The sequence below is a fragment of the Chaetodon trifascialis genome, chromosome 22, assembly GCF_039877785.1.
Source record: "Chaetodon trifascialis isolate fChaTrf1 chromosome 22, fChaTrf1.hap1, whole genome shotgun sequence".
Lineage (NCBI taxonomy): Eukaryota > Metazoa > Chordata > Actinopteri > Chaetodontiformes > Chaetodontidae > Chaetodon > Chaetodon trifascialis.
The window spans coordinates 4,299,570-4,321,262 of NC_092077.1; the positions used below are offsets into that span (position 1 = coordinate 4,299,570).

Sequence of the window (21,693 nt, forward strand, 5' to 3'; positions counted from 1 at the left end):
ATTTATTGCAACTTCAGCAATATCTGCTGCCTTGCCTTCGAAACACAGACACCAGAGAGGAAAGCTACAGTTAAAACTGTATTGAATGTGACATTATGCATTTATGTGACACATAAAAAGATTGAAATTGCAAAATGTTGCTTTTGAATTTTTATTCAAAGGATTTACATGACATTAAAGCACATGGTAAATTGTGTGAACTTACAAAAGAGCTGCATGATCTGATGTGACTGTATCAACAGGGCTTCTCTCGGTTCAAACAGAGAGGGCGTTCAAAAATAAGCCTCCAATACATCACTCCCCCCCGCCCCCACACCCCCACCCCAAAAGATGAAAATGCATAAAAGCAAACACTTTAACAAACACATACGCACGCACAAAAAGAATTCAACCACTAAATAATGTAATAATACTAGCCTTTAAAATAAAGCCTCCATTTCCCAGCTGGTTTGGACGAACTCCAAAACAATTGGTACCTCACAACTAGATACTACACTTTCTACTGAACAAGTAGTGATTTCTCTGTACATGAGGGTTTCTGCAGACGCCTCTCCCCCTCCTCCCTGTCCGTCTGATAACCTTTACCCTTTGGCGGGGTCAGAGGTCATCCGGCGAGCGCAGGCCTGGTAAGGAGCCGCTGTGTTTGGGCTCGGGGTAAGGCCTCGTCATGAAAACTGGATCTGTTGTACGGTGGGAATCTGCAACACAGCCACAGAGTTAAGTTGGAGATGGTGTGTATTACTGTCTACCAGCTTATTCAGTTCAGCACAGGAACTTTCAACCAGTGAACTGCTGCTTCCACAGCATGTAAGTTTACCTGTTGATACGATGTGGTATACACCATGACGTTCTGCTGCTGACCATCTGCTGTGATAATCCCGGCTGGCAGTGGATTTGCTGATGAAGGGACAAAAGCGTGTTTTAATTAGACTGAACTTCAAATGTTAAGAGCAGACTGAAAACTTTACAAAATGCATGTCAAAACAGGAGGAATAAAAATTCAGTTCTAAACTTTCCACTACAAATTTGAACCATTTTCACTTACTGAAGCTATCGTCTGTGAGGTCCTCTCCCAGGCTTTCTCCCACCGCCACCCCTGGGATCCCCTTCTCCCCCTTCATGGCCTGGAAAACAGCAGAGAATCAGAAAACATTACACACTATATGTAAGCATACAAGTGCTAACTGGAAATGAAGCGAGTCCATTTTAAGGCCTTCGCAGTCGCAGTCACTACTATTCTTACTACTATGACTACCAGAAGATATAAGTGGGCAAGCAGAGTAACTGGGCTGGTTAAGATTGTTTACTCTGTACAACATTACTTTAAATAATGAAATAAAACCAGCTCATTACATGACACAAAAGGGGTGTTATACTATTGCAGTCCATGTATATGTGGTCACTTGAGCTTAGTTTGTGTCTCACCTCTCGAAACTTCTGCAGGTAAAGCTTCAGCGGCTCCACATACATGTCGAAGCCCAGCGTGGACATGGCAAACAGGATGTCCTCCCCATTGATGGTCTTCCTCTTCTCCTGGTGGCAGCGCTCACTCGCCTCTGACGTGATGAAACTGATGAACTCGCTCACACACTCCTGCACACACTCCTTGGCGTCTTTCGCAATCTGTGGAGAACACAGATTAAGCCCTTCTAACAGTACATCGTTGTCAGTATGCAACTCACACGGGTGTGATGTGGAAAATTAAAGCCTCCAGTGCACAGCTATTTATTGATCAATCGATTAATAGATAGAGATATATCACTAACCTTTCCAGTCTGAGGAACTGCATTCTTCATGATGCGAGCCACGTTGGCAATAGGAAGATAGATGTCTTGCTCCCTGAAGTTCTCTTTGATACCGCTGTCGTCATGGTCATTTAGACTCTCCTCTGCATCATCTACAGAAACACATACAGAATCAGCTCTTTGTGCTAAAACACAACACTGGTGGTGACTTTCTGACAAATTGCACTTTTGCTGCTTCTCACCATCCTGAGACTGGAGTACATAGTGACCGGATGCCATGTACTCTCCAGTTATGCCCAGCTGGGAGGCGTCGGTGGTCGAGCTGTCTCCGTCCATCTGGAACACACACACAGTCTCATCTAAACATCTGAAGATATAGAAATATTCATGCAAAGTCTGAATGAAGCAGAGCATATGAGTGAAGCACGAGGGAGCGAGCAGGATTCTGGATGGAGCACAGAGCAGATTTTTGGACTGAAGTTGGACTGTCGCCTTATCTCCCACCCCAATTTTACTCGGGAACTGCTCACACCGTGAATATTAATGCTGTGATGCTGCAGTGTTGGCTTCAATTCTCCGGTTGTCTTGTTGATCCAGCACTGCATCTTTAATTCAATATTTATATATTTTATTATGTACAGATTAGCCTACAATAGTAATTCAAAAGAAGCTTTGGCTCAAACTGGAACGCTCCTGGTCTGGGTATGGCCACCTGGATCACTTCACAGCACCTTCAAAATAAAACCAGGGCATCTCTGCTTTGAACAATGATCTTAGGCAAGCTGTTGAGCTACTGATGAAATCAAGAAAACAATTCAACTAATTTATAGGTGGAAATGATAGATTACATATTTGTGAAGCTTGCAAATACAAGGGACCCTTGTATTTGCTTCTTTTTTTAGCTGTATTTCCTAACTGCGAGCTGGGAAACTTGGACAAAATCAGTAAACTTAGTGACTAAACAAGACAAAAAAAAACCCCAAAACAACAATCTCACTATAGCCTCTAAGAAACTATGTGCTCTTCCCACTACTTTCTGACATTTAATAATATGTATACCCCCAAATACTGATATCCCTCCATGTATGCTTGATAGATCGGCATACATACGGCCTTTCACGCAGCATTGATGGCTGAGACTCCTCAGTTACTGCAGCCAAAGAAAGATGACTGAATTTGTCTTTGCACAGTTATTCCTGCTAAATCAAATCTTCCTACGAAGGCTCAATGTGTTTCAGTCCCATTACCGTATCAGTTGAGCCCATGATGGCCATAAATGAATACCGGAAGGACTTCTGGATAATTTAATGACTGTTTCCATGTCATTACCTTGACTACAAATTTAAACAAGTCTGACATGTCAACGAACGCATCCACTGTACCGCCCTAACAAGCAATTCAAAAACTGTTTATTTCGAGTTGAGTTACAGGTTAAAAATGACCCAAATGCTTCGTCTTTGGGTGTTAACGTAAGGAACGAGCTGCCGCAGCTGACCCCGCTGTTCGTCAGCTACCTGACCGGGCGAAAAAGCGCGTTTGGTATCGAGCCAAATGTTGCATTCATGTCATTCGCGCTTAACGTTTCCGTATTAAAGATGCCAACAAGCTGTTCAAACGACGGACATATTTTCAACTGTGGTTAACGAAGGCAGCCAAGTATGACTCTCCTCCTTTATGTTACACGCAGTTTAATATGAAGAAGTATTAGCGGGCTCGTGGGGGGACACACTGAGACGACACTCAGAATTCGGCACGACACTGGGATTACAAGCTAGCTGTGTTTGTGCGGTTAGCACTGGTACCTAAATGGAAAAACATGCTAGTTAAACCGCTTTAAACCCGCGGTGAGGTCGGTTTCTGTTAGCCACCCTCTACATAATATTACATTAATCTGTGTTTAGCTATCGTGTGCTAACTAGCAGATGTCAGCCCCGCGTGAGACGTTTAGCTATCGTTAGCTTATGTTAAGACACGAATGGAGCTAGCCAGCCAGTTCACTGGTCTTAACAGAACTAATTAGTTCAGCATAATGAGGACAGGATGTCCAGCGGGGTATTACCTTCTGTAGTTAACCTATTCAGGTACACAGTGTCCCTTGAATATATTTTCATTGTAAATCCACTGCAACTCGCGCCTGCAGAGACTGCGTTGGCCTGTTCTTTGTCGTACTCAGCAGAGGAAGACGTGGCCGGGGCCGAAATGTTAAGTAGTAATTTTTAAAGTTTCGCCTGCTGGATACTTCCTGATGAGCAGCCCTCATTCACTCAGACAACAAATAAAAAATCAGACAGAGACGGACATTTCCATTCGAGCTAACGAGAAATCGGTTAGCAATCATTGGCCGGAGCCAGGCACAAACCTGCAATGAAGCCCTGGTTGGTTACCTTCCTGAGACGGCTGTTTGGTTGGACAGAAAATGGCTGCGAAAGGACCAGTCCCAGCGCGGAGCCGCGGCTGCACTACCGCCTCTGGCCGATAGAGAGTCGTGCTACATTCAGGGACTCCTCGCAAGCTCCTTCCTCACAGTTTAAATTTAAATCGGCGGTGAAATACATATTGTAATAACCTTGAATTTGTAAACATGCTTTTATGTGGGCGATTATATGCCACAGACGGTTCTAAGTGTTTCAAAATATGTATATTAGCTGATTTAGTTCAATAATCAAGGCTAAGCACGAAATGGGCGCATTGTGCGACCACCCAGTGTGTAGTAAGGTCAATCTGTTGTTATCGCAATGGATTGGCAGAATTCCTACGTTTATGTCAGCCCAGGAACGCATCTCATCAAGCGAACAGGTTTCCCTTAAATGCTTCACCCTCCCTCTGCTTTTCTTTCAAGAAAACTGCTCAGGTTGTTTTTCCACAAGTGTTTCTGTGGAAACAGAAACACTCAAGGCGCCTGAAGTGCTGCATCGAAGGATCAAATACCCGCAGAATGCCTGTTTGGGCATATTAAGGTCAATGAGGCGTGTTCTGTGTTGAAAACTGTTCAGAGAAGAGCTGTCATTTTTTGGTTAAAACAAGTAAGCTGTGCTACCCTGAACAGCTTTTCCTGCCAACAAAAGGTTCATTGTCAATTGCATTGTACTTGTTTGTTACAGATATTTTTTGTTTATTTGCTGTGCTTTAAGTAGTACTGTAGTGGGTATGTTTCCGACGCTGTTTCTGACTTCCTCCAAGGCAGCTGGGCAGTGAGCTTCGAAAATCACGTTTCTCCACAAGATGTCGCGATGTGACCGTGAAAAAAAAAGGGGGGGGGGGTATGAAGAGATAATGGTCCTTCTATAGCTGCGTTGCCATTACCCCGAGAAATGCGCAAAACCTAAATATCGCAATAAAATACTGGTAATGGAAACACCTATATTTCGAAAATCCTCTCAAATATCGCAAAAACATTTTTACGCTCTCATGAGGTGGTTTTTCAGACGTGTCGATATAAAAGTGTATCGCAAAAGTGTAATGGAAACACTTTTTTCGCATTTACATGTCGCATCTGGTGCCACAAGAGGTTCAAGAACATCGCAAAGCTCGTTGAACGTGGCCCGGGTCATCCGAAAATGTTGTATCCACAGTTCGTCTGTGAATTCCTCATTTACAATCTTCTCCCAGAAATCCCTTATTCGTGGCCGCTGCCACACATAAGGGCTTCGCAACAGCCACATAGCAACAGCCGTAGCGGCTTCTGAGATCAGTGTACCGAGACGCATAACGCTTTCGGCCATCTTCCAGTCTCGCGGGACGGCCGAGAATTTACGAGAATTTCGGTTAGTTCGCAAAACACCGTTCAATGGAAACACCTGCAAGTAGCACTTGAACTTTGTCGAAATTTCAGAAATATCGCTTTTATTTTGCGAACAACTGTAATGGAAACGCAGCTTATGACAGTCAGTGGATTCTACATTCAGTGACACACCGACATGATTGATTGGAATATGCGTTAGTGAGCTCACTTAAACACAGACAGAAAAAGATAAAACTGCTCTCATAAAGCACATAATAAAACAATAGCTTTTACAATCAGAGGCTGTTGACCTGAAGTCATCTCTGACAGTTATTTGATTGGACTGCAATTATGTTTTTATTTTTACAATCTGTTGCTCAAAGTCTAACTGTTGTTTGGTAAACTTGTTCATCCAGGCAGAAAACAAAAAAACAAAACTTCTTCTAAAAAAAAAAACAACATATTTTGAAATATAGGTTCAGAGCTGTCATCCAAAGGGATGCATAAAGATATTCAAAAACGCCCGTGAGTCGACGTCATGTAGTGCAATCAGGAGTCAGAAGGAGTTCATGGGTCAAAGTCCTCCTCACTGAGGGTGCTGGTGGCATTGATCTGGTGTGTCTGTGCTTTCAGGACGGACAGCGGAGCAGGGCTTTCACTGTCTGGACTTGCAGGGGTGAAACATGGACCCACCAACGGGGCCATCATCAGGGCCTTATGACTATGAACTGCTGGTTATTGGAGGGGGGTCAGGAGGCCTGGCTGTGGCAAAGGTCAGCTTACCCAGTTCTTACTCAGCTCTGCAGTCAGTCACAGCATTCACAGTACATGGATTTGTTTCCTTCTATTCATGCTTTTGCTTCCTGTCTGAATTAAGATTAGATGATCTTTTATTAATCCGGGGGGGGGGGGGGGGTTAGGGTTAGGGTTAGGCTATAGGCTACAAGATGCTCTTGCTAATCTTCATATCGGATTTAATGCAAATAAAACTAAATGTTTACTAGAGCCAGAGATATTGATCATTGATCATCATAATATGCATATATCCACTGTGAGTGGATGTAACACTGAGAGAGAGAATAAAGATAGCAGAGAATTGAAATATCTTGGCATCTGACTTGATGAGAAACTTGATGAGAAATGTCATGTAAACAGTCTTTGGTCAACTCGGTCAGAAAATTAGCTTTTTTTTGTTTTGGATATCAGTTTGGATTGGGGGGATGAAATATAAAGAAATGCTGCTCTTTCTCTCTTAAACCTCGACACTCAGTCTGTCCTTCTGCCCTCAGATTTATCATTGGTGATAGCTGTGGTACTCGTCAATGTGTCTTGTATGAAAATACAATAAAGTGGGTTGGCCTTCTCTGGCAGAGAGGCACAATAAAACATTTGTTTATCTATAAGGGCTTTGTTGGAAAGCTACAGTGCTACATCGTAATGATGCTGGATTGGAACCGTGGACTCTATCAACTGTTTAATGCTGCCTGGGCATGGTTTTTCTTTTTTGCCCCAAATTCTTGGAATGATCTTCAACACGCTGAAAATCTACGAACCTTCAGACACTTTGAAACCATGATCGCAAATCTCCCTCCTGCACTGCGTTTAAACTGAATTCTTCTTTATTCTCTTTTTTTTTTGCACTCTTTATTTTTACCTCTCATGTAACTCGACATCATTATAAATTAGGGCAGCCTTGATGGTTCTTCGAGTTTAGATAAAGATTAGAACTTAAATTATACTTGAAGATCTCATCTTGAGTTTTAGGAAACTGTCATTTTATTTTATTGTCTGACATTTTATAGACAAAGCAATGAACTTATTGAACTAATTGAAGGTAATTGGCTGGGTACTCTATAGTAAAAATAGTCCTGAGTTGCTGCCCTAGTATTAAAACATACATCCAATGAAGTAGTCATTGACAAATAAGAATAATCAGATAATCAAAAACAAGGAAATAAAAAAGAAAACAAATAAATTAGAAAAAGAAGACAGAAGATAATGACTTGTATAAAAGGTTTAAAATCAAATTCTTTTGGACACAGTATGTGAAGCATAGATGTTAAAAGCCTCTCTCCTCATTATTCGATATTATGATGTTACAGTTACAGTGTTATGTTACTTCTTTAAGGTGCTTTGACATGCTCTGCATCAATGTGTGATTCCATGTGAACTTCTGCTGCAGCTCTAATTGATATCATTATGATGATGTATCAGTGCCTTTCTGAGGTGACATCACTCTGTGCATCTGTAGTTGCCATGGGGGAGAGATGACAGGAAATGGACGTTGGGAGGGTGTTTGTGCGCAAAGCATAAAGTCGTCTCATTTCATTTATTTGATTTTGTATTTTCTCTGGCTTTGTAGTTCCTCCGCATGCATCCAGCTGTAACCCCTGCTTCATGTCCACTGGTTAGAGGACACTCCACCAACTCAGCCTCATAATTACTGCTAATCTGGTCAATGAAGGCACACTTTGCCAACGCACAGCTCAGATAATTATCATATTAATGGGCTTTATGGTAATGGGATGATCTGTGATCGGCTCTAGAGAAAAGTGGAAATGAGATGAAGGGGCAGGAGCTGCGATTGTTGAGAAGGACAAATGCTTAACCCGTTTCAATATTTAATTTCCCTCTTTCTCTGTTGCTGTCTGACTGTCGCTCTCATTATTCTGTTTTTCTCTGCTCTCGCTCCTTTAGGAAGCTGCAGGGTTGAGGAAGAAGGTGCTGATCCTTGACCTTGCAGCTCCCTCTCCAAGAGGCACCAAGAGGGGTGAGTGTTTCAGTCTGACTGTGTGAGGATTCCTGGTGATTATGAATCGTTTCTTCTCTCCAGTTTCAGGGATGTGCTTGGTTTCATACACTGTGTTCCTGCTGACTTGCAGTATTGCTTGAAGTGTGATGATTTTATGTTTTGTTAGAAATTCTTCTCAGTACTGGTTTTGTCTTTGCCTTCATGCCTTTTCTTTTGTCTTCTGTTCTCCTCTTCTTCGCTTTCTCTTCCTTCTGTTCCACTTCCTTCACATCTTCTCTTTCCATTTCCTTTCCTCTCCTCCAGAACTGGGGGGTTCCAGTCTCAACACAGACCGCATCAGGAAATTTCTACAACAGGCATCTCTTCTGGGAAAAGCTGTTCAAGACTCTGAAAAACATGGCTGGAAGATGAAAGATCATGGTAATTAAAAAGAGATCGTTAATTGTTAATTGTGCTACTTGTGAAGCTTAAGATGAAGTGACAGTTTGGAACAATGCAACAGAAGACGTGTGACAAATATCAAATGTGAACAGTTTGAGGTTATAAGAATGATGTTCAACACAGTGTTTGCTTTATGCCAGGGTCTCACGGCTGGAGCGATCTGGTGGAGGCTGTGCAGGAGCAGGTGAAGGCTCGCAGTGTGGAGCTGAGGAGGGAGCTGAAGAGATGGGGAGTCTTTTACCTCAACGCTCGTGGAGAGATAGTAGCGCCCCACACAGTGGAGGTAAACCCTTATAATCCAGGTCTGTGGTGGAGGCACTGCAGAAGACGAACAGTGGTTTCGAGGGGGGCGCTGCATCACCAAAACCTTTAGCATTATGATCATTTTTCTTGGCCCTGACAATCCGGGACAATTTCAGCAGCAGTGTAAGCTGTGCTTTTTGTTTTTTTGTTTTTGTTCAGGTGACAGACATGAATGGGGGGAAGAGGCGTCTGAGAGCAGAGACCCTGGTCATTGCTACAGGAGACAGACCTCAGTATCTGGGTATTCCAGGAGACAGAGAGTACTGTCTAACCAGGTCAGCCAGCACTCAGACATTACATTCTGTTTCTACATGTGCCTGCCAACTGTCTAAACCCCCTCCCTCTCTCACCTCCCAGTGAGGATGTCCTCTCCCTGCCTCACCCCCCAGGTCGGACCCTGGTGGTAGGCAGGTCCGCAGAGGGGCTGGAGTGGGCCGGCTTCCTGTGTGGCCTCGGGCTGCCGGTCACCGTCATCCTGCAGCCCGACCTGCTCCAGGAGTTTGATCAGAAAATGGCAAAGAAGATCGAGAAGCACATGATCTCTAGTGGAGTGGAGTTGCTTTATCACTGTTCATTTAACAAGGTACTGAGTTAGACAGAGACAGGGACTGTATCACTTACAGAAGAAAACTGGAAATGGCATTTTTTTGATGTCGTTTGTGTGTGTGTGTGTGTGTGTGTGTGTGTGTGTGTGTGTGTGTGTGTGTGTGTGTGTGTGTGTGTGTGTGTGTGTGTGTGTGTGTGTGTGTGTGTGTGTGTGTGTGTGTGTGGGTGGGTGGTAGGTGGAGCAGACTGAAGCCTGCAGTAACGATGTTGCTTCAGGTAAAGCAACTATTAAACATAGTGATGTGAAGGTTATACATTGTAAATTCAACACAAGCTGCCGTCCCAGTCTGACCAGAATTCTGTCTATAAAGTCTTCTGGATTTAAGCTCTGCAGCACACAGACAGTGATGGAAAGTAATTTAGTACATTTTTCTCAAATACTGTACATCAGTATGAGTTTTAGATACTTGTACTTTGCTCAACTATTTTCATTTTATGCTTATATTACATATGCAATTAAGGGTGAATATTGGGCTTTTTCCTCCGCTACTTTTACTTGACATATATGACATATATTTGACAGATACAAGCAGTGAGAAGATTGCTTCAGTATGAACATCTAATAATGTAAAATAATGTAAAATATGATTATATAGCAGCCACTTCTATACTTTTACTTAAAATGCACCTTTACATGCAGGAATGTGATGCATTTGTGAATTGTGGAATTGGTACCTGAGAAAGTGATCAATAAATGATCTGAGTACTTCTTCCAAACACTTTGATGTACACCATCCCATGACTTATACATCAAACCCAGATCACCCCACAGATCATCTCTTAAGTTGTCCAGTGTTTCCATAGTTACCAAATGTATCAGACTGAATCGCAGGGAGAAAGCTCTGTCAAAGATGCAGACTACCCCTAGACATTATATTGAATGGTGTAGCCAAGATGAAATATTAAGTCTGTTTGACTGTAATGTAACTTCAGTGAGGAGTTAGCACAGTCAGATATAAATATTACACTGAATGTGAAGCTGTCCAATAGTTCAAAGCTCCTTAAAGGGTAAGACTGCCGATTTCTGTATTTTTTAGTCTACAAATCCCATAAAAAGTGAGAACCGTGTGTGTGTCAAAAGCCTGGAATATTTTCCTCCTCTTATATAAAAGCTAATCAATGAGCCACACTGTTGCACTGAATGGCACCATGAACACACACACTGTATATTTTCACTTAATCGCACATACATCGTTCTGCTGCCCCAAATACTCACTAAAGCACCAAATCCACGTTAACCCGCTGCTGAAAATAGTCCCCAACAAATGCACTACTTCCTTCTATTTTAGGAACATTTGCTAAACGCTACAACGAGAAGCTGTTTTAGGAAATTACTGAGCTTTTAACAAAAATTCTATATTCATGACATGCTTTTAAAGATTTCTGTCTTCAGTCAGAACCACTGGGCTTGGCGGCCTCAACCACTGAAAGGGAAATTTAAAGGCTGTAACAGATACAACCTCTTGAATTACAAGTTTAATACAGGTTTTATGTTGAATTACATGCTATTTATCATATATTTGATTTTTTAAATCGTTTTTTAAATTTAATTAGGTGGTTCTACAACAACACTGCAGCCGGCCTCTAGGGGGAGACTTCGAGTGACAATCGGCTGCAAAGATGGCCAAACGAAACAGGACGACTTTGATACAGTCAGTCCACTTACAGTTTTTTGTTGTGCTCCAATCGTTCTCCTGTCAGTGTTGATGATGATGCATTTCTGTGATTATCCTGTGAATGTTTGAAGGATAATATCCTGGTGAACTGTGTCTTCACACGTCTTTGTGTGTGCAGGTGCTGCTCGCCGTTGGAAGGAAAGCCTCCACCAGCGACATTGGCCTGGAGTGTGTCGGGGTGCAGTGCAGTCAGGAGTGCGTTTAGTCTGTCCGTGTTCATTTTGGCTTCAGTTTGTGCGGGCAGGTTTTGTCAAACAGTCGTGTGTGTTTTCATGGGTGTGCAGCACCGGCAGGATCCTGGTGAATGAGTGGGATGAGACCAGTGTAAACCATATTTATGCCATTGGATCAGTGCAGCATGGACGCCCCTCCACCACAGGTCTCTCAATGTATGCTGGGACACTGCTGGCCCGTCGGCTCTACAGAGAAGACGCTACCTTGGTACACAGTTTAAAAGTCAGACAGATGAAACTGTTCTTACGCCCATGCTGTGTTTTCATTGTATTTTTTAAGGCGCCATTCTTTTGCCATTTTTCCATTGTGTGTGTTTAAAAGCTTGTGTGTGAGCCAGATGTTTCACCTATGAAGGAACTAGGTTTGAAGTGATTTGCTCTAATATCATTTTTCATTCATAGTGTGATTACACCAATGTGCCCACTGTCGTGCTCACTCCACTGGAATATGCTTCCTGTGGTCTGTCTGAAGAGAAAGCCAATCTGACATTTGGAAAAGCCAGTGTAGAGGTACATTTACACACACACACACACACACACACACACACACACACACACACACACACACACACACACACACACACACAAGCATCAATGCTCAAACAAACAAGAGTTCTCCTCTTGTAGAATTCTCTAAAATCAATGTATCTGCCCTTTTCCAGGTGTATCACAGCTCCTATTGGCCCCTGGAGTGGGAGCTTCCTGCCAGGAATAAAGACTCCTGCTATGTTAAAGTTGTCTGCCACATCCCCGACAATGTATGTTTTTCTTTTTTAAAGCTTTACTAGTCAATATTTTTAAATGAACAATGGATCAAATAAAATAAAAATAAAATAAATAGTTAATAAACTATAAGTGAAAACTATAGATAAACTATAAATAAAATGAGTAAATGAGATAAATAGTAAATAAACATGTCGTTAAAACATACAACTAAAATATGATAAGATAAGAAGCCTGATTAAAGGAATGAGATAAATCAAACATATCAATTGAAAGCCTGATTAAAAAAGTGAGTCTTGAGCCTCTTTTTAAAAACATCAACAGTCTCTGCGGCCCTGAGGTTCTCCGGCAGGCTGTTCCACAGTCGGGGGCCACAATGACTAAAAGCCGCCTCCCCGTGTGTTTTAGTTCTTACTTTTGATATTTTCAAGAGGCCGGAGCCGGAGGACCTCAGAGTCCGCGAGGGTTGATATGGTAAAAGAAGGTCAGCTAAATAAGAAGGCCCGAGACCATTAAGACATTTGAAAACGAATAAAAGAACCTTAAAATCTATCCTGAAACGCACGGGGAGCCAATGCAGCGATTGGTCCTTATCAGCTGTACGGTTCCCCTCGTGTCTACAGAGCGCTCTTTGTTTTTATTCATTCTCATTGTTCTGTGAGAGCTATCTTTAGTATAAATCTGAATAAACTCATGGTACACCAGCTGCCCAGCACAAAGCAACCAGAGAAAGTTAGCGACTAGCTGGAGAACACAGCGGAACATTTAGCCACTAAACAGCCACATCTTTCCCTCAGGAGTTGTTAGAGACCAAAAACAGAGCTTAAAGGAGAGTGAATAGATATTGCACTTAGATCTGTGATGTTGCAGGACACACAACTCCAAATGAATGTTAATGTTGCTCTGTGTCTACCGAATGTGTGCATCAGCAGCTGTTTGCTAACACGTTCACCATAACAACTTTGTCAGGTGTCAACGTGTCACCGGTGTATTCACAGCTCGTTGTGCTGTACCAAGTGGCCAAAAAATCAGTTAACACACAGTTAAAGCCTGGTTCAGGCTACCTGACTGTGCTCTGGAGAGAGCACCTGATTGGTCAATGCTCAGGAACATGTCATGGGATGAGTCAATACAAAAAATTCTGACATGCTAGACTTTGTATCAGGCTGTCATGGCAGGTCGTTACACTACACAAGTACAGTACAGATGGTCGATTGTGATTCATGATTGGTCACCATGCTGGTAATTGGTCGGCCACGACAAAATCAGGCTAGATTCGTGTAGTCTGAACCAGGCATTAGTCTACGTTTGCATATGTATTTTTTATTAGTCTGGAACGCATGACAGTATAGTACAGTTCAGAAAAACTCTTAAGTTATTCTATTCACCCCTGCTTCTCTTGTTCCAGCAGCGTGGTATCTGCCAAACTGCTCACCTACTATGTTGGTGTTATGCACTATGTTCGTAATCTTCAACGTCAATCCTCGCATTGTGAGAACTGATTTGCTGTACAGTATTTTAAAACATCCATATCATAACATAATAATGCTCATTATGGGATCTGATGAGGTATTTCTCTCTAATCATATCCAATACTGAGCACCTAATGAGGCAGCTGTGTATCTATATGACATTTCCAAACAAACGAAGGCCCAAACGTGCTCAGTGTGATATGTGCCGCAGCGCCTCAGCTATAAAATAAAGAGACTTTTGTTTTCTTTTCCTCTTGGGATATTTAGTCATAATGCCATAAGTTGTGCAATGGTTCCCACCTCATTAATCCACCTACCCTTTGTTATATTTTTAGCTCTTTCCACAATTGGCTTGGCACCACTCAAGATAACTGCATTTCAGAACGCATCTCTGCCAAGCTGGTAGTACTGTATTGATATGAATGTTCTCTGCTCATTTACACTGATTAGTGTAAATTACATTGCCACCCCTGAGTCCTTTTAATTGCATTTTATTCCCTGTCTGCAGATAGCGATCATGACTGAAATACACGCGCTAAACTAGCGTTTAATATGAATTAGTCTTTTTGTTTTTATTTCTGTTGTTGTTGTCCTCGTGTGGATAACTTCAGTCAGTCTGGAGACTTGACGTGACAGTAACTCTCAAATTCACATTTAAGCTTGAGAACTCATAGGACATGATTGCCATGGTAACTAGGACTCACACATGGTGGACTGGGACTCCATTAAGACATGACCTTGGTGACTTGGGCTTACACACTGAAGAACAAGCGTTTACAAGACCAGATGAGACTGCAGTGACTGGATTCATTTCAGACATGAGTGACAGTGACACGGGAACCAGAGTCAGATCTTAGGGACTAGGAACCAGGTTCAGCCTTATTGGAGGACTTGGGACTTGATTTGGACAGGATTTTTCATCTGACTTAACCATCAAGAATCTACAGCTCAGCCTCTGGTGGGCCTACCACAGCGCTGCTTTGTCTCAACAGGAGCGTGTGGTTGGTCTCCACGTCATGGGCCCCAACGCTGGAGATATCCTCCAAGGCTTCGTTGCAGCGATGAATTGTGGTCTTACTAAACAACAGCTGGACGCCACAGTGGGCATCCACCCCGGGTCTGCCCAGGTCAGCCTCCCTTTTTCCACACTATTTCATAAAAACATGGCTTTGATGGCTGTTAAGGCACAAACAGGCTACCTGCTGTTTTGACACCTATTGATTTTTGTCCCCCCGGCAGTGATATTAATTCACTGTCACCTCCCTGATGTGCTCTCACTCTGCTTTGAGGTGCTGTGCTGAGGTCCGTTTTGGGTTATTACCATGTTCAGTGTTTGAAAAAGCTCTGCTGTCTGGGGTCAATGCCAGACCAGCAGATTCAAATGAGTTTCCTGTTCTGAGTGCTGCCTGTCTGAATTATTCATGTACAATATTTAATAAGCCTCGTCGCTCTCAGCCCATCTCTGTGGAGATTGACCCCGCGGTACATGAGCGGGTTAACACTTGACATTTCCAAACCTAATTAATAAGGCATTGAACGGAGTGTTAAATACAGGTCAGTGGTCCTGGTGATGTCAGCTAAGAAGGGGTTTTGTGTCATGGCGAACCATATATCCCCCTGGACTGATTGATTAGGTCAACCGATTGCTCTGAGGGGGGGAGGATCCTGGAATTATAAACCTTTGACTGACAGCATGTTCTACATGTTAGAGCTCAGAGATTTGGAAGTCAGACTTGTAAATGCTTCTAAATGAAGCTTTGACTGATTATGCTGCAGTTTGGCCACAGATCATTTGGCTTTTCGGTTGCATTTTGCATTTGTTCCTCTTTAGAGAGTTGACTACCAGACCACTTACATAGCTGGAAAGGTCTCCTAGTTAGCTATCACCATGATATGACAGGCATCAAACACAGCCAACCAGCTGGTGAAGCACTGTAGAGCAATAGTAGACAGAAATAGAGCATTTTCCTGGGGAAGAGCCAGGATTTTTCTCAGGAGTTAACGGACTAAAACGGTGAGTAAATGTTGCATGTAGTTTCAGCAGGTGGACAAACAGATGACTCCAAATGAATGTCCCCGTGTTGCCAAGAAAACAATGAATGTAGCTTTAAGTCTGTTTTTGTGCATGTGTGTAGAAACATTTGCCAGTCTTGGTGAAACGTGGAGCACTTTCTGAGTTGGATACATGGGGGATTGGTTGCGTAGCGACGTGCACTGCTCTCTGGCTCGTTTTTGATACTGCCACTGGAGGAAAGAAAGACATGTTCAAATGTTACAGAGGGGCTTTAAGTCATCTATTTTAGGGGGCATTTCCATTGGCTTTCCCTGCTATAGATAGATGAATTGCAATGAGCAAATGAAAATGCTGCAGTCACCATCTTACGGAGCTCTGCTTTATGGATCAATATTCTTGACTTGGGCTTGATTTTCATCTAGTAATGAATGCTACCAGATGATCTGTTTCTATTTTATATGTGGCCAAAGTTAGCAGTAATTCTTCTCACATTGTCATCTTTTGCAGGGCAGTACAGTCTGTTGGCCTGTTGACAGACACTGACGAGCTATTGGTCTCTCTCTGCTGCCTAGGTGCTCAGCTCATTGACCCAAACCCAGCGTATGTCTGAGGCCTTGATGATGCGAGGAAACTGCTGTGGTTAGCCCCCTGCTGTCAGTCACTGTTGCCTATGGTAACAGTGCGAGACAGCAGGGAAGGGCTTGCAATCATCCTGAAGAGTGATGGCGGCAGTACGGCCAACTGACCGTCCAGTGACGTCTTCACCTGAAGCCTGAGAGACAGGCGGGCGAGGACCGATGCTCCGCTGCTGACACGCTTCTTGTTTGTGCGTGCTTGGTTTTCTGTGCTGCTTTTTAGGTTTGTCTGCATTTTTTATGAACTGTTTGCTGCAAGCATAACTTTGAAATATACAGTACCATTGATGCATTTTTGTGGCTTTCAACTTTAAGGAAGATAAGATGCTCCCTAAGGTTCTGTCTCTGAAAAGCCCTGTAAGCTTTAATATAGCTGAGTCTTTAAAGGCTGCAGGAGAGTGATAAGACTCTGGGATTTGATGCATTTACATGGAGCGAAAGCTCAGGCTTATACTCAGTGTTTTCATTGCTGTGGCACAAGCCTCAGGGGTTTTACAGCCTTAATTTCATGTAATGAACTAGACGGGGATTATGGAATTACCCAAATTAATTGTGTTTATCGGCAAATGCTCTCACTTTAATTGATGCATATGGTGTCTTTATTGAGACATTAGGCCAGAGTTCCTGATGCACTCCCTTGTTTGCTTTTCCTCTTTTATATTCTCTCTCTGATTCAGCGCTGCCAAGCATAGCGACTGTCTTAAAACAACTGTTGAATATTCATGCGGATCATTAAGTGCAGTGTCTCTGAATGTGGGGAGCGGTGCGTAGATATTTCTTAAAAGGATGCTGCTGACCCTCTACGTTTTGCCTGCCACCTCAACCCTACACTCTGCATTTGAATTAGAAAATGTACATCTCTGAGTGCAGCACATGAGCGTACCGCGTCCAAGGGTGTCATTTTCATTCACTTGGTGTTTTTGCTAATGTAGGCGTTCCCATCCATTCCATGTTAATGCCCGTACTGCCGCGCATTGTGCTGCTGTGCTGCTTGCCGACCATTGCAACAATTAGATGCAGATTTTCCCAGGTTATCCTCCAGACCCTCTTCTGATTCTATCCCTGACAGACCTGCTCGTGTAAGACAGATTTCCTAATTAGAAAAAGTGCACAGGAGTGTCTCTTTTGGAATGTGCCTGAAAATGCTATTAGGTCATAATCTGATCTGAACAAAGCAGCTTCTGTGACTGTGCAGGTCTCACATCAAGGTTAAGATGCTGCATAGAGGTCTATCTATCACTGCCACCAGTCTTGGACAGCGTTCAGGGCTTCTCATCTGATCCCTGTGACGTGTGTGCCATTGCACCACTAGATGGCACTGTAGCTGTATGTGGAATAGAGTAAATGCACTCTTTTTTTTGCCTTTTTGTCAATTTGAGAAGAAAAAAATAAAGCTGAATTTTACTGTTACTTGTACTGTGAACTATATCCATAAAACTTCTTATACCATTACTTTAACTACTACCACAGATAGGTTTACCACTCCAAATACCACTACTGCAACCACTGGTATTAGTTCAATTATTGTTACTATCACATTAGATGGTTACAGATACTATATTACTATCACTGCTTGTGCTACTACGAACACTACTACTACAAGTACTACTAAAACTCAGCGGTGAAATACATATTCAGATCCTTAAGTAAAAGAAAAGAATCTGAAGCAAGTGAAGACCATACTGTATATATATTTCATCACAAGTATAAGTCCTACATTGAAAATTCTAGTGAAAGTAGTATTATAAGCAATAATATTGGATCGTTACTACTGATGCATTCATGTGTAAACAACATTTTACTGTTGCAGCTGGTTTAGGTGGCAGCTAAAGTCATACTGTCAGTAATTCAGTCTGTAATGATGCATCATGTGCTATAATCTCTTTTGTGTTTGAAATCTGAATTTGTAGAAGTATAAAGAAGCATTAAATGGGCATGCTCAAGGAGTGGTGGAATATGTGTACATTTACCAACATTTTAAGATACTTGTACTCAGTGATGGAAGAAGTATCCTGCTTCTTTTACTTCAGTAAATGTAGCAATACTACAGTATAGAAATACTCTATTACAAGTGTTGTATTCAAAGTAGAAGTATAAGTAGCAAAAAAGTAATGGAAATAGTCAAATTAAGCACATGTACCTCAAAATTGTATTCAAGTACAGTAGTTGAGTAAATGTATGTTACACTCCACCACAGCTTTTATGCGTCTGTATGCCACACAGGCTAATATTGTACATCTGACTGCATTACAGTTATCTGACAGCTATTACAAAATATATGACTAACTGCAGCAAGAAAACGTTACTTACACATTAATGCAGCAGTAATAATAACTTTATAGCATCTTTCATGCAAAGAGAAGCCCAGTGCTTCACAAAAACGATCCTCTTTAAAATGCAGCTTTTGAATGCAGATTTGTAGATTAGGGTGCTTCATCCTTCAGAAACACCTTTGTGTTTCTGTACTTTTCTCCTCGTGGAAGCTCTTTAACAGACAATGCTCTTGATTAAAATCCCACATCTGGACGCGCTCATTTCCTCCCGAGCGGGGGTGCCATCGCGCCATCTCTCCTTCCCCCCCCCTCCAGCGGTCCAGCAGTGGTACGCTCCGTGTTGGATGCGTTCAGCTCATTGACCGGCAGACAATCCTCATCAGTACCACCGGAGCCCCGGAACGTCCCGCAGACCGGCCCCTCATTCCCTCACAAAGCGAGCAGCACCCTCCAGCCTCTCCGTCCCGTCATGAAACAGACTCTGAGCGAACTGATGAGGATGAGCAGGATATGCCGGATGGTATTTGCCACCTGTTTGGGATCCTTTATTCTGGTCATCTTTTATTTCCAAAGTATGTTCCAACCAGGTAGGATCTCCCTCCTCTCCTCTCTGTTGGACTTGTGTGTGCAGCTATGTGTGTGTGAGTGTGTGCTGATGGATGGTATCTTGTCTGGCAGCCCCCTGGCATGTTAACACATCGATTTATTCAGGCTGTACAGTAACGCAGCAGATAAATAATTGATACTTGTGGAGTGTGAACGCGTGAATCATCCACCAGGAGCAGGCTGCGCTGTCTTCGGTTAACCTTTCATGTGGCACGATGGCCAGACTCTGGATTGTTGTCTTGTTGCTCTTTTGTCCGGCTTTTGATCAGCGCTCTTTTCTTGTGGGTTTGTGCGTTTGGGTGTGATTGGATATGAGCAGGCAGGCGCTGATCGCTCGCTTCCCCTCAGCTGACAAGTGGCATGGAGATGGCAGCGGAGGCTTTTTGTCTTCGGAAACGTGGCTTGGCGATGGAAATCAGAGCACGGGCGGCTGTGGGGTTTGGCAAAGTGGGCAGTTGCAAGCTCAAGCGATCCCAGTTTGAGCCGCAGAGAGGTTCTCACTGTCTGGATCGAAGACCAAGATATAATGGAAAAATCAATTTGGAACTCATATCTAAAAATAAACTACCTTTAGGGAGCACTTACGACCGATGTCCTCTCTAATCTGTGCGCTCTGGAGACCCGTTAAATATTAATCGCGATAAAGAAAATCCTGTCTGTGCCAGCGGGGGTTCCGGTGGGAGAATTTGCATCAAATTATGTTAAATTAGGAATGTTGCTTTGCAAAGCCTGCGATTTAATGAATCACCGCCCCTGAATGTGGCATCCGACCGTTGTACAGCGGCGCCCTGTGCGCCAAAATCAAAGAACCCTGCGTTCAGACGCGCAACGGTGGAGCGCACCGACGCGTCCAGCGGTGTCCAACCAGTGCTGCTGACACGCACAGCAGGTTTTCTGTGTGGGCATTTGCTTTCCATGAACAGAAACTGAATCATTCTCGAGCAGAAATGACAATCCTGTAATGCTGCTGCTGGAGACGGTGTGGCCTCAGCGGGTTAATACTCCTGCTGTACTTCCATTGGTCAGGTAAAAGGTCCAGTGACAGGGAACAAACAGGGCTGTATCAGTCCACAGGTGATGCTGTGAAAGCAGAGACAAGTGAAACCTTGCAGAGGTATTCTTGAGTGATTGGAGCTGGGATAAAAGAGATGAGACAGCAGAGAGCAGAAGCAGACAGGAGCATCATCCACATAGTGTGAACCAAAGCAGACAAGCTGTCACATCTCTGATCAGGAGGCATTTTGCTCTACATCCACCTGCTCTGTGTGAGTCACCGCTGCTGCTGGTAGCGGGGGACAACTGATATTTTCAATCCCCAAAAGGAAAATCACCATGATGCACCACTACAGGGAAGCTAAATGGCTGTATTAAAAGTGTAATAACACTATCTGTGGGAGAAAGCAATGGATTCCTGAATCAATGTTTGATAAGAGGGTACCACACCTTTTGTCAGCAGCTGCTGAACAGATCAATAATTGGACCATATTCACCCATTTGTATTGTTGACATTGGCTTTGACTCCACACACCCCACACCTCCACTGCTGTACGCCTAAAGATGAGAAAGCCAACTTTATTCCTTTAATTCGATATTTTCTTTTCTTCTGGTCACAATGCCTTTGCCACACACTGGCCTTGCACAGTCAATAAAGGTGACAAGTCCAGAGATGAGCCTAAAGCATTGTTATTACACCAAATGAGGGAATATGATAAAAAAAAAAAGATCAGCTTTATTTATATAGCACAATTCATGCATAAATGCAACATAAAGTGCTTAACATAAAAGCAAATAATAGCTAAAAATAAAATAAATTAATGTAGAATCATAACAGCCGGATGAGACAAAATGAAACAGCGGTTCAGTAAAAAGCAAAGACACTTCAGGGGAAAGCGATGTTAAAAAGATGTCTTAAGATTTCGTTTAAAGGCTTCAACGGATTTAGAACTCCTTAGACCTTCAGGGAGGTTGTTCCAGAGTTTTGGGGGTGTAATTAACAAAGGCAGCCTCTCCGTGCCTTTTAGTTCTGGCCTCAGGAACAATCAAGAGGTTTGAGTCATGTTATATGGGCTCTTGTACATTAACAAATATTTATTTCCTTTGTTTTCTCTGATCTATGGCCAGTTAATCAGGAACCAAACAGAACATAAGGGTCAGTTCACCCAAATCTTGGAGGCTTGAGATTTTCAGCAGGATATGATGTAATTAAGAATGCCATACAGTGACAGGGTCCGGTAGCAGGAACATTGAACAGTGAGACCTTTCCTCTACTGTATATCATTAAATGAGCTTCCAGGCAGGGAATTGATTGTAAAAACTGAACCAAGACTCCATTAAACCTCTGTCAGGGACCCCTGGATCCTGCTCTCACAGTTGTGCCAATCTCTGCAGGCATTGCATCAGCTTCTGGCCAACACACACACACAGGGACACACACGGACAGACGCACAGGTCACAGCGTGGATGCTCTGTTTTGTTGTGGTGATGACAGGGTTC

General features: G+C 43.0%; 3 protein-coding genes across 5 annotated transcripts in view; 2 read left to right on the top strand and 1 right to left on the bottom strand.

The window, feature by feature from the left end:
- Window positions 1–137: 137 nt before the first annotated feature.
- Window positions 138–4,180, bottom strand: nfyba (nuclear transcription factor Y, beta a). 2 transcript variants are annotated; one of them, XM_070992143.1, is made up of 7 exons: window positions 4,105–4,180; window positions 1,988–2,081; window positions 1,767–1,897; window positions 1,426–1,623; window positions 1,046–1,124; window positions 818–897; window positions 138–698 (listed from the first exon to the last, which is right to left on the bottom strand). In XM_070992143.1, exons 2-7 carry the CDS (start codon window positions 2,079–2,081, stop codon window positions 666–668), a joined length of 615 nt encoding a protein of 204 aa, XP_070848244.1. In that variant the 5' UTR covers window positions 4,105–4,180; the 3' UTR covers window positions 138–665. The 2 variants fall into 2 exon arrangements, with proteins under 2 accessions (XP_070848244.1, XP_070848246.1); XM_070992145.1 differs by having other exon boundaries at window positions 3,805–4,111.
- Window positions 4,181–4,645: 465 nt separating this feature from the next.
- LOC139350645 (thioredoxin reductase 1, cytoplasmic-like) lies at window positions 4,646–17,729 on the top strand. The gene is made up of 15 exons (XM_070992142.1): window positions 4,646–4,702; window positions 6,100–6,239; window positions 8,164–8,236; window positions 8,522–8,638; window positions 8,800–8,942; window positions 9,122–9,237; window positions 9,320–9,545; window positions 9,745–9,784; window positions 11,123–11,220; window positions 11,363–11,439; window positions 11,529–11,685; window positions 11,880–11,987; window positions 12,140–12,235; window positions 14,665–14,799; window positions 16,259–17,729. Exons 2-15 carry the CDS (start codon window positions 6,150–6,152, stop codon window positions 16,328–16,330), a joined length of 1,548 nt encoding a protein of 515 aa, XP_070848243.1. The 5' UTR covers window positions 4,646–4,702; window positions 6,100–6,149; the 3' UTR covers window positions 16,331–17,729.
- A 1,268-nt stretch (window positions 17,730–18,997) lies between these two features.
- chst11 (carbohydrate (chondroitin 4) sulfotransferase 11) overlaps window positions 18,998–21,693 on the top strand; it is an 86,339-nt gene continuing 83,643 nt past the window's right edge. The window contains exon 1 of one of the 2 annotated variants that reach the window (XM_070991945.1): window positions 18,998–19,181. In XM_070991945.1, the coding sequence (XP_070848046.1) occupies window positions 19,064–19,181 (118 nt within the window). In that variant the 5' untranslated portion in view covers window positions 18,998–19,063. The remainder of the gene's footprint in view (window positions 19,182–21,693) is intronic. The other variant, XM_070991946.1, reaches the window with a different exon arrangement.

What these genes read in the sequence shown, in the direction of transcription:
- LOC139350645 (XM_070992142.1), top strand. Translation starts at nt 6,150, where the DNA reads ATGGACCCACCAACGGGGCCATCATCAGGGCCTTATGACTATGAACTG. An exon ending in ATCACTGTTCATTTAACAAG is followed by an intron (nt 9,546 to 9,744) that starts GTACTGAGTTAG and finishes GGTGGGTGGTAG; the next exon opens with GTGGAGCAGACTGAAGCCTG. An exon ending in GGGGTGCAGTGCAGTCAGGA is followed by an intron (nt 11,440 to 11,528) that starts GTGCGTTTAGTC and finishes ATGGGTGTGCAG; the next exon opens with CACCGGCAGGATCCTGGTGA.
- nfyba (XM_070992143.1), bottom strand. Translation starts at nt 2,081, where the DNA reads ATGGACGGAGACAGCTCGACCACCGACGCCTCCCAGCTGGGCATAACT. An exon ending in CAGTTCCTCAGACTGGAAAG is followed by an intron (nt 1,624 to 1,766) that starts GTTAGTGATATA and finishes TGTTCTCCACAG; the next exon opens with ATTGCGAAAGACGCCAAGGA. An exon ending in CCTCACAGACGATAGCTTCA is followed by an intron (nt 898 to 1,045) that starts GTAAGTGAAAAT and finishes TCCCTTCATCAG; the next exon opens with CAAATCCACTGCCAGCCGGG.